At 41.0% G+C, this 12117-nt stretch overlaps 2 protein-coding genes across 9 annotated transcripts in view; one reads left to right on the top strand and one right to left on the bottom strand.

Moving 5' to 3' along the window:
* NSD3 (nuclear receptor binding SET domain protein 3) overlaps positions 1–12117 on the top strand; it is a 110958-nt gene that overhangs the window by 96068 nt on the left and 2773 nt on the right. For 5 of the 8 annotated variants that reach the window (XM_023214525.3, XM_023214519.3, XM_023214521.1 and 2 more), the window contains 5 exons: positions 534–646; positions 1288–1557; positions 8331–8447; positions 10237–10378; positions 11491–11597. In XM_023214525.3, coding sequence (XP_023070293.1) covers positions 534–646; positions 1288–1557; positions 8331–8447; positions 10237–10378; positions 11491–11597 — 749 coding nt within the window. The remainder of the gene's footprint in view (positions 1–533; positions 647–1287; positions 1558–8330; positions 8448–10236; positions 10379–11490; positions 11598–12117) is intronic. The other 3 variants (XM_023214524.3, XM_023214523.3, XM_023214526.3) reach the window with 2 other exon arrangements.
* The window catches only part of DDHD2 (DDHD domain containing 2), a 49288-nt gene continuing 46289 nt past the window's right edge, over positions 9119–12117 (bottom strand). The window contains exon 18 of the mRNA XM_023214536.3: positions 9119–9137. The gene's annotated coding sequence lies outside the window, so the exon portion shown is untranslated. The remainder of the gene's footprint in view (positions 9138–12117) is intronic.

Here is a 12117-nt window from a genome sequence, read left to right as displayed (position 1 = left end):
AGAGATGGGGTTTCACCATGTTGCCCGGGCTGGTCTTGAACTCCTGAGTTCAAGCAATCTGCCCACCTCAGCCTTCCAAAGTACTGGGATTATAGCTATAAGCCACCAAGCCCAGCCTGAGAATAGTCTTTTTAATCAAGTAAAGTTCCTTTGCAACAGAAGAATAGTAAAGACTTCCCATGAAAAGCCTTACAGTTGCTTTTGCAGTGTTTGGCTTTCTGGGAAGGGTAAAATGAATTTAAATCTAGTACAAGGCAAAAAGCTGCTGTTAGGGTCACTTGGAGACCTCTGATCATTGAAGTAGAGCCTCTTCCCTGAGGCAACAGCATGCACAGAGTGTAGTGTTCAATGAGTTACATCCTATTTCATTTGTTACCCCATCCTGGTGGTAAACAGTAACTTCCAGAAAATAATTTTAAAAAGAAAAATCTCAGGCCAGATGCAAAGCATTGGGAAGGCAGTGTAAAACTACTATCCCATCAATTTTCCTTTGTTTTTTGGTATTTACATACTTTGTATCATCTTATTGGCAGCACTGGAAGAAGCTGCAAAACGTTTCCAGGAATTGAAAGCACAAAGAGAGAGTAAAGAAGCCCTAGAGATTGAAAAAAACTCAAGAAAACCCCCTCCCTACAAACACATCAAAGTAAGTCTTTATCTCTGGCCTAGGATTGCCAAATAAAATAAGAAGCAAAGTAAGTCTTTACTATGAAAGCATTGGTATTTAATAGATGAGATGAAATGCATTACTCTCTAGTAGTTAAAGACCCTTTTTGACTTGTGCAAACTTTTGCTAATTATCACAGTCTTCTGTAAAACAGAGCTCCTGTTGGAAGCATCAAATGGGAGACATAGCTATTGTGCTGTGAAAATTAGGCCTTTGATAAGTCCTCTCATACCTAGTAGCAACATGTCTTATGTGAAATCTTGTTCTCATTCTACCAGGTTATCCTGCCACCAAATGAGAATATAGGTGTTTACTGCCTTTATTTCAGAGAACCCACAAACAAGCATATTTTCTCTTGTTTTCAGTTATGAAATTTCCATCTAATGAAAGTAGAAATACCCAGGATAAATAAGTGAAAATTCACATGAGGCTTTGATATTTTTGTCAACTAAATGACAAAAGAGATGGTTATTCATTTCAGCTTACTCATCAGGAAAGATAAAGAACCTTTCTTGGAGTAGCACCACAAGGCAGTAGCATGGATATTTTAGATGTTCCTGTTCACATTGCCAGATGACTTAACCTGCTGCCTCCCTCTTGCTTGTTATTTTGTTTTCTAGGCTAACAAAGTAATAGGAAAGGTGCAGATCCAGGTTGCTGACCTGTCAGAGATTCCCCGCTGTAACTGCAAGCCAGCTGATGAAAATCCTTGTGGCTTGGAATCGGAGTGCCTGAACAGAATGTTGCAGTACGAATGCCACCCGCAGGTGTGCCCAGCTGGAGATCGTTGTCAGAACCAGTGCTTTACAAAGAGACTGTACCCTGACGCAGAGATCATCAAAACAGAGCGGAGAGGCTGGGGCCTCAGGACCAAAAGGAGCATTAAGAAGGTAGCATGGGATGGTGGTGGGGGGTGGAAGAAATCAGTACCTGGGCTTTTTAGGAATGCTTCAATAGGGAATAGTTCTAGGGATAAAATAAACAGGGATTTATGGTAAAATTTTAAAACTTCCCATGTTGAAAGTTTGGTACTTCTTGAGCAAAGAAGAGTAGTAGGAAGAAGGTGGTGATAAAATGTACTTAAACTTTGAGTGTCCAGTGGCTAGTCATAAAAAGGAGAGAGGGGACACTGGTAATTTCTATGTGAAATAGTTTTTACTTGTTTTTTTATTATTTTACTTTTATTTTCTTTTAAAGACAGGGTCCCCATTCTGTTACCCATGCTGGAGTACAGTGGCACGTTCATAGTTCACTCAAGCCTTGAACTCCTGGGCTCAAGAGATCCTCCCACTTCAGCCTTCCAAGTAGCTGGGTAGGGTCTCACTACATTGCTCAGGCTGGTCTCAAACTTCTGGACTCAAGTGATTCTCCTGCCTTGGCCCCCGCAAAGTGCTGGGATTGTAAGCATGAGCCATTGTGTCCAACCTAAAATTACTCTTGACATTTTTCTACCTTTTGAAAACAATTGGCTGGGCGCAGTGGCTCACACCTGTAATCCCAGCACTTTGGGAGTCCAAGGAGGGCAGATCACGAGGTCAGGATATTGAGACCATCCTGGCTAACACGGTGGAACCCCATCTCCACTAAAAATACAAAACATTAGCCGGGCGTGGTGGCGGGTGCCTGTAGTCCCAGCTACTCAGGAGGCTGAGGCAGGAGAATGGCGTGAACCCGGGAGGTGGAGCTTGCAGTGAGTTGAGATTGCGCCACCGCACTCCAGCCTGGGCAACAGAGTGAGACTCCATCTCAAAAAAAAAAAAAAAAAAAAAATCAGGTTTGTAATTTAAAAATACCATCTAATATAGTAAAGAAAAGTCATACAATACAATCAATACAATACAAAAAAGATAGCAGAGTGAAATTCTTCCTTCATCCCTTCAATTCTTCATCTCATCAGAGATAACCATTGTTAATAGTTTGATAGGTAGCCTTTATAACTCTTTCTATATAGTTATAAACATACATAAAAATACATGGATTTTTTTTAGGGTTTTCTAAACATAAATATCTGACATTTTCTTCCCATTCACACACTATATTATAAATACATTTGTGGCAGTACATATAGATTTTACTTCATTCTTTTTAACAGTCTCCTTTTAGTCATAGTAAAATGTACCATATTTATTTAACCTATTTCCCAGTAAGTAAATAATTAATTTAACCTATTCCCAATAAATAAATAGATAAATATTTTAAAATTCCATAATGAATGTTCTTGGTCATCCACCTTTGTGCACCTATTTCTGTAGGTCAGATTGCTTGAAGTGAAATTCAGTTATTCGGGACAAGTGTATTAAACTGCTTCCTATGTGGCAAGTACTATTCTCGGCACTTGGAAAACAATAGTGAACAAGACACATGAAACCCTTACCTTAGTGGATCTGCTTGAGGAGACAGATAATAAATATGTCGAGTGCCACTAACTGCTGTGAATAAAAATAAAGCTGGAAAAGGGGCTAGCTGGTGACAGGGATTGCCCTTTTCAATTGATTGGCTCAGGGAGGCCTGAGGAGGCGCCGTTTGCCCTGTGTGTAGTAGAAAGCCATGCAGGTGTGTGCAGGAGAAGAGCACATTAGACTGGAGGCAGGCAGCTGTAAAGGCTGCAGTGTGCTCCAGGAACAGCAAGGAAGTTCTGGGCCTGGGGAGGAGCCACAGGAGAGGAGAAAGAGGAGCTGCAGTGAGAAGGGCCGCCACCAGCTAGATAGGATGGGGCCTTACTGGCCATATTGGCCATGGGATGGGGAACATCTGGAGCATTTTACTAGGGAGTGCCTTGATCTGATTTGATGTATTAGTTTTCTATTGCCACATACAAATGTTACCACAAAGTTAGCAAATTAAGACATAACACGCATTTTATTATCTCACAGTTAATATGGGTCAGGAGTCCAGGCAATCCCTTAGCTGTGTCCTCTACTGAGGGCCTCACCAGGCAGCAATCAAGGTGCCAACTGGGACTGGGTTCTTCTCTGTGGCTTGACTAGGGAAGGATCTGCTTCCCTGTTTGCGTGGTTGTTGGCAGAACTCCGTTCTCCAGCTATAGGGGTGAGAGACTCCGGTTGTTTTTGTTTTGGGGTGTGTGTGTGTGTGTTTGTTTGTTTTGCCGTTGGCCAGGAGCTGCTTTCAGCTTCTAGAGGCTGCCCACAGTTCCTTGCCACATGGGATTCCCAGCATAGCCACTTGCTTCCTTACAGCCAGCGGGGGTGAGAGGCACTACAGGAAGATGGACACTAAAGTCTTATGTCATAAACTCACATAATCACCCATCGCCCATGCCATATTCTGTTGGTTAGAAGCTAATCACAGGTCCTGCTCACACGCAACAAGGGGAGGAGGCGACACAATGGCATGAACACCAGCAGGCAGGCATCACAGGGGCCACCTTGAGAGTCTGTCTGCCACACTTGGGTTTCGAAAGGATAACTGTGGCTGTGGTATGGAGAGCATACGATAAGGAGGAAAGAGCGATCAAGGGAGACCATTAGAGTCGCCCAGGAGAAAGACCATGGTGATGTGGAACCACTGGGGTTGTAGTTGAGCCAGGAGAGAAGTGGTTGGATTTCTGACATTTTGAAGGTAGAGCCAACAGGATTTGCTGATGTATTGGATATGTGGACTGGGCTGCTTGGTCCAAGGCCAACCACATCTAAAATGTCATCATATAATGCAAAATGTTTTATATTACTTCAGTGCCATGTATATCATATATACACATTTTTGCCTATGATTTCATGGGAGTTTATGGGGCCATCCTGAAATCCATCCACTTTAATATTGTGTTAACACCTTTTAATAGTAGTTGCACTTATTCTGAAATGTGTTGTAAGATAGCTTATTAAACAATCTTGATTTTCCTGCTCTTTAGCACTTGAGAGTTTGCTGATATAAGACAATTGGTCTTTTACAAAATAGCTAGAAATATACAATCATTGAAAAGTGTAATCAGAAAGACATTATAGCAACATGAAAAAGATATTCGGTGTATTTACAGGAAAGAAGTCCAATATGAAATGGAATGTACACAGTCAGGTCCCCTTCTTTCTCCACAGAATAGATTCCTGAAAATGTGTGCCAAACTAGGGACTTCTTGTTATGAAGTTGTTTCTTTCTCAGAAAAAATGTTAAGGTATTAAATATTGAATTACAGCCTTTTTGCTGCAGTCTTTAAGGACAGATCTGTAGCATTTTTTAAGTTAATGAATTTGTTATAATTTTTGTTCACAATTGAATTCACAGTTAATGGTTTTTAAGTCTAGTAAGCAACTTTTTGAGGCTAAAGATCTGTCTCTTAGAGCATCTGAAATATTTCCATCTTTATTTACAGTGGCATCAAGTTTATGAGACTTGCTCTCATATTTGATATCAGCACTTAATTTTTTTCTGTTTACTAATTTTCATAGAGTGATTAAAGTATAAACCATAATAAATCATGATCAAGCTTTTAAATTCACAAAACTATTTCTTCAAATGAAATCTTACCTTGAATCCCAATGTGTGAAAAAAGAAGTAGTAGAGCTGATTTGGTTGAAATTCTCCTCTATAGGTTTCCACTAAAGAAAATTTGCCCTAGGCTGGGCAGAGTGCCTCACACCTGTAATCCCAACACTTTGGGAGGTCGAGGCAGGTGGATCATTTGAGGTTAGGAGTTCGAGACCAGTCTGACCAACATAGTGAAACCCCATCTCTACTAAAAATATAAAATTAGCTGGGCGTGGTGATGCATGCCTGTAATCCTAGCTACTTGGGAGGCTGAAGCAGGAGAATCGCTTGAATTCAGGAGGTGGAGGTTGCAGTGACCTGAGATCATACCATTGCACTCCAGCCTGGGCAACAAGAATGAAACCCCATCTCCAAAAAGAAAATTTGCCCTAACATCATTAGGTATAGTAACAGTAGGTGGCAATGCAGCCAAGATGGCAGTACAATCTTCTGCTACCCTTTGATATCATATCATAGTGCAAAATGTTGTTCATCGGCTGATAACAGAGTCCAAACTGGATACAAGAAAAGCCATTTGAGGCTGACAGTGTATGTAATAGACGAATGTGCAGAACAGTCCCATGTCCTTTGTGAGAAAGGACTAGAAGGAAAAAGTGAAGGAAATTAACTGTTTATGGTGCTGCATTTACAGATCAATTTTGTTTTTATTTCCTTGAAATGGAGTCTTGCCCTGTCACCCAGGCTGGAGTGCAGTGGTGCAGTCACATCTCGCTGTAGCTTTGAACTCTCGGGCTCAAGTGATCCTCCTGCCTCAGCCTCCCAAGTAGTTGGGACCACAGCCATGCACCACCACACCTCGCTGATATTTTTTATTTTTTGTAGAAATGGGGTCTCACTGTGTTGCCCAGGCTGATCTCAAACTCCTGGCTCAAGCAGTCCTCCTGCCTCAGCCTCCCAAAGTGCTAGGATTACAGGCATGAGCCACCACACCTGGCCTGTTCTTCTTTTTCTAACTGAATTCCGTGTCATAGCTTATACAGTAGATAAAAACAGGAGAGGGAAAAAGCCAGCGGTCACCTTCGGTAGTGACTGCTCCGCAGCTGAAACATGCAGCTCCGTGAAGCAGAGCGGTGCTTCTCACTAAGCTCACTCACCACATGCCACCAAAGAAAGAGTCAGGGAGGTTAGGGCCCTTCTAGTTTAACCATTCTTTTCTTTTCTCTTACTATAATCTATTTTTATCAATAGACAAAGATTAAATATTTTAAAGACCATTGGCTTATGTTCTTAATGATTTTCCACAATCAGAAAACGTGATGCAGTACTTCTCTTCAGATAGTGACTACCAATAGTTCTGTGATACTAAGAGCTATAAGAAGGGCTAGTGAAAATTTGTGGGGTGGAGGGAGAATAGGACAGAAATCTGATAAAATAAGCCAATATATTTTTGTTTTTCAAGATATTTATTTTCCTCTAAAATATATTAGTAAGACTGGTAAGTCCTTATAGAGAATGTTGATCTAGACTGAATCAGCAATGCTTTTGAAGTGAAAAGGTTAATGATTATGTAATTATAAACACAAAATGTTGAATGTATAATATTTGCTCTTATTTTAAAAGGAGCTTATCACTGTATGCCTGTTAGAACAGCTAAAATGATAAATAGTGGCAATACCAGATGCAGGCAGGACGTGGAGAAAGTGGATCTCATGAACTGCTGGTGGGATCATATGACGGTACAGCAACTCTGGACAGTAGTTTGGCAGTTTCCTTAATAAGGAAACATACACTCACCATATGGTGCAGCAGACACACTCCTGGCCATTTATCCAGGAAGATGAAAATCTATGTCCACACAAAAATTTTCACCAGAATGTTCATAGCAGCTTTATTTGTAAAGCCAAAATCTGGAAACAATCCAGATGTTCCTCTGTGGGTGAATGGCTAAACAAATGGCAGAAACACTACTCAGAGATTTAAAAAGAACAACCTGTTGATATACTCAGCACCTTGGGTAGATCTCAAGGGGATGTGCCTGAGTTTTTTCTTTAAAGCCAACCTCAAAAGGTTCTGTACTGTATCATTCAATTATAAAACATGCCTTTTTTTTTGTTTTTTTGGTTTTTTTGAGATAGTCTTACTCTGTCACCCAGGCTGGAGTGCAGTGGCACGATCTCGGCTCACTGCAGCCTCTGCCTCCTGGGTTTCAGCAGTTCTCCAGCCTCAGCTTCCTGGGTAGCTGGGATTACAGGCATGTGCCACCACGCCTGGCCAATTCTTGTATTCTTAGTAGAGATGGGGTTTCACCATGTTGGCCAGGCTGGTCTCGAACTCCTGACCTCAGGTGATCCACCTGCCTCAGCCTCCCAAAGTGCTGGGATTACAGGCATGAGCCATGGCGCTCAGCCAAAACATTCTTGAAATGACAAAATTCTAGAGATGGAGATCAGATGAGTGATTGCCAGGGGTTAGGATGGGATGAGTGGAGGAAGGATGGAGGAAGGGTGTGATTATAAAGGAGTGAGTATCACAAGGAATCTCTGTGGTGAGGCACCAGCTCTGTATCTTGATTGCATTGGTGACTACATGATCCTGTGCCTGCTAAAACTGCATAGAACTATATACAAACACAAATGCATGCATGTAAAATTGGTAAAATCTGAATAAAGTCTGGATTATACCAATGTCGGTTTTCTGGTTTTGATATTATAGTGTAGTTATGTCAGTTGTTACCATTGGGGGAAACTGAGTGAATGTTCTCAAGATTTCCCATGTACTATTTTTGCCACTTCCTCTGAGTGTCAGTAATTACTTCAAAAGAAACTTAAAAACAGAGCTCACTTGTTTCAGATTCAGATCTCTTCCAGGTCTTACCCCGAAACCTGCATAGCCACAAACTAGTAAAAGTCTGTTATAATATAGCTTCAAAGGCTAAAGTTAGCTTTATCCCCAGATCCCAGCGATGTACCACATGTTGTCAGTTGGACTATAAAAATAGTATTGTCAGCAAGAAAAGGCAAGCAGATTGTCACCTTCTGAGGCACTTATACCAGAAAAATAATGCCACCTGTATGCCCTATGAATAAATAACCATTTCTTTCTAGGGTTGAAGTTATATTTTCAGGGTTCTCTTTAATTATTTTGGGTTATACATGCGTCATTAAGCAACACTTTATATAATACACTGATTTTAAGTTACGTATTGCACATTTATCTCCAGGGTGAATTTGTAAATGAATACGTCGGTGAATTAATTGATGAAGAAGAATGCAGATTGCGAATCAAGCGAGCCCACGAGAACAGTGTAACTAATTTTTATATGTTAACTGTTACCAAGGTAAAATTGCTTTTTTTTTTGTAAGAAAAAGGGATTTGTTTTTGTTTTTGTTTCATAGTCTTAATTTGAACTCAGTTTCTTTTAATTTGATTTTTCTTCAGGCAGAGCATAATGATTTGCAGTAGCTAGTGTGCTGCCTACTATAATGTGCCAGTTATACCAGAGCACAAAAATGAATGATACTGAAGCTTTGCATATGTCATGTGAGACAGCACTGTGAGTGAAAATAAAACCAGGAGCAGGGTTAGCATATCTGGATTTTAGTCTGAGGTCTTTGTCAAAAAAGTCCTGGGTCTCAGTTTCTTTATTACTGAAGGAGAGAATCAACTCTGTGATTCTAAGTTATAAGCCACCATTATTAAAGTTCCACTGTAGCCAAAACTCCAAATTGCTCTGTATATTAAAACTTTTTGGCAGGGTACAGTGGCTCACGCCTGTAATCCCAATACTTTGGGAGGCTGAGGAGGGCAGATCACATGAGCTCAGGAGTTTGAGACTGGCCTGTGCAACACAGGAAGACTGTGTCTCTACAAAAAATAAAAATAAAGTTACCCAGGTGTGGTGGCACGTGCCTGTGGTCCTAGCTCCTCAGGAGGCCGAGGTGGGAGGATCACTTGAGCCGAGGAGGTCGAGGCTTTAGTGAACTGTGATCACACCACTGCATTCCTGCTTCGGCAACAGAGCAAGACCCTGTCTCAAAAAAAAGGAGGAAAATAATGAGTTCTGTCATAAGAAAAATGACAGTAAAAGTGCTAGTTTAATCCCTGCAGTTGTAAGACCTATTTGATACACATTACATCCATTATCTCAGTTAACTTTTTTGTCAGTTGTCTCATTTACAGAGGACAAGAAGCTGATATCCAGCCATGATAAGTGATTTGTTGACTATTTTGTTACAGTTTTAAGAACCAAGACTAGTACCCATGTTTCCTGTGTTCTAGGCTATCATATCTCTAAAACTGAGATTCAGAGTGTCATTAAAGTAAGAAATGGAGCTTAAAAGTATTTTAACTGATATGTCATTGTTTGAAAGTTTTACAACTTTCATAAACATGTCTCATAAACATCAGTTAAAATTGCCATTCTTTATGATTGCTGGGATCTGGCTCCTTCAACCCTATCCTCCCTGCCAGTGGCCCCTCCAGCCATGGTGACAGCACTTGAGAGGCTCAGTTCTGTGGAGCTTATCCAGATTATTAGAGTTCAAATTCAGGAAACCTGAATATTCAGCTTTTTAATGTATTGTGAACTTTAAGTAAAAACAGAGCAAACAGATAAGCACTGGAGAATATATCCTACACAGTAGTCCTTCCATCAGACAGATCTCCAAGTTTTGTTTCTCATTTTTCTTTCTTCTTTCTGGCCTAAGCTGTCATGTATCCCCTCCTATACTAGTTTTGCTTCCTGCTTGGAGCAGAAAAGGAGGGCTGACAGCAAAACACCAGAGCAGTTATCAGAACTTTGAGCTCTCTAATCAGAAAATATCGTTCCTAAACCTCTGACCCACTAATCTTCTAAATAGCATTATTCCATGGTCTGTTTGTTTCTAGAAGCAAACTTAAAAAGCAACTAAATCCCACTTTATCCTAATTACTTTACTTTGACTTGAAGGTCATCAAATAAAGGAAAGAACTTAATAAATTGCCCAGGCAGTCTCACATTTCCTGATTTGTCAGTTGTCAGACACCAGCTGGTAGCAAAATGCTGCTGCCTGTGATCCTTGACTGAGTTGGATGTTTCTGGGAGAGACTTGATTTATGAAAAAGATACCTTTCTTTTCTTTCTGAAGGATCGTATAATTGATGCCGGCCCCAAAGGAAATTATTCTCGCTTCATGAACCACAGTTGTAATCCCAACTGTGAAACACAAAAGTGGACAGTGAATGGAGATGTTCGAGTGGGACTATTTGCTCTCTGTGATATTCCTGCAGGTAAAAAAGTGACTCGTTCCCCATGCTTTCCTCCCTAGGGAGAAAGAATATCCTATAGAGCCAGGACATGGTTCTTCAAGGCTTGATGCCTAAGAATTTATTCAAATAGAGGAAGGTGATATTTAGAAAACGTATTCAAATAAAAGGCAGGTTATATTTAGAATTGAGTGTTAGCTGCCAGTGAGAGGCAAAAATCTATAACCTCAGAAAGGAATTTAGTGAGAACTTTTATGTAAGAGTGGGTATGACAGGATTCTGTGTCCACAGTCCTGCTGAATGAATTCTCCAAGTAAGCTGCTGTCCGTACAGTGTAACCAGATGTTTTAGCTGTTGTTTTCTTTTTAAAACATATTAACAGTAATTAGCTTGTGTTAGCAGCAACTGGTTCCTTAGTTGCTGGAATTTTTTGTTGTTGTTTTCACTTTGAAAGATCATTCTGTTTCAAATTAGACATAAAAGCCTCTGAAGCTAGAGCTGTTTTCATTTTTCCTTACCCATCCAGCATCTGAACAAAACTTGGTTTCTCCTTTGTTTAGTTTGTAGAAAAATAGGTGAGAAGAGGAATGCTATAGCTAAAACAGATTGAAACTGTGTTTCTAGAACTCATTGTGGATTGTTTAAGCCCGGCTAGAAGCAAGCTTAGGAGTCCCTAGTTTGAGTCCCTGGATTTGGTGTATGCAGTGAACCTTCATTTTGGATCTTTATTTGATCATAATATAAGGCAGTAATTACTGGAAATAGTATTGTCACAATTCCATGGTCATATTGTTAATTTAGAAACTAGTGTGAGTTAGCTATAGAAAAGAAGGCTGAACTAGAACCTATTCTCCTGCAGATTCTTAGATCCTGTCACATTGGTTTCAACCACTGCTTTGAAAAGGACATGACTTCTTTTGAGGATGTGTAGTTTTGCTGTCCTTGTTCATGGGTGGGGATGTTTTTCTCCTTTTCTTTTTTTACCATCACTGTTATCAATGAGGTAGAACACTGGCAAGGGAAACGCCTTCATGCCAGAATGATGTCTCTTTTTTTTTCATCAGGGGAGTGTGCCTGTGAGAGCATTTCTCTTCCCCATGACTCGAGTTTGAATAATTATTTCTCCTGTGTTTCAGGGATGGAGTTAACATTTAATTATAACCTAGATTGTCTGGGCAACGGCAGAACGGAGTGCCACTGTGGGGCAGATAACTGCAGTGGTTTTCTAGGAGTGCGGCCAAAGGTCAGTCTTGCAGGGGAGCGCCCCCAGCCAACAGGAGATAAGGAGTAGGGCTGTTAAGGAGTCTGTCTGGCCAGGCGCGGTGGCTCACGCCTGTAATCCCAGCACTTTGGGAGGCCGAAGCGGGTGGATCATGAGGTCAGGAGATCAAGACCATCCTGGCTAACACGGTGAAACCCTGTCTCTACTAAAAATACAAAAAATTAGCCAGGTATGGTGGTGGGCGCCTGTAGTCCCAGCTACTTGGGAGGCTGAGGCAGGATAACGGCGTGAACCCAGGAGGCGGAGCTTGCAGTGAGCCGAGATTGCGCCACTGCACTCCAGCCTGGGTGACAGAGCGAGATTCCGTCTCAAAAAAAAAAAAAAGAAGTCTGTTTGTGTGTTTGTGACCATCTCAGGAACCTGCTGGCAGCTGGGCACTGTGGGTCATCAGCTGGGCTTATCAAACATTTAGGAAGCTTGTTTCGGTAAGGTCTGTTAGGTTCTGAGAATGTATTTTATTTCAGGTTGAATATGAAATTAG

The sequence above is a fragment of the Piliocolobus tephrosceles genome, chromosome 7 (genome assembly GCF_002776525.5).
Source record: "Piliocolobus tephrosceles isolate RC106 chromosome 7, ASM277652v3, whole genome shotgun sequence".
NCBI classification, from domain to species: Eukaryota; Metazoa; Chordata; class Mammalia; order Primates; family Cercopithecidae; genus Piliocolobus; species Piliocolobus tephrosceles.
This window is presented reverse-complemented; position numbering and strand designations above follow the sequence as displayed.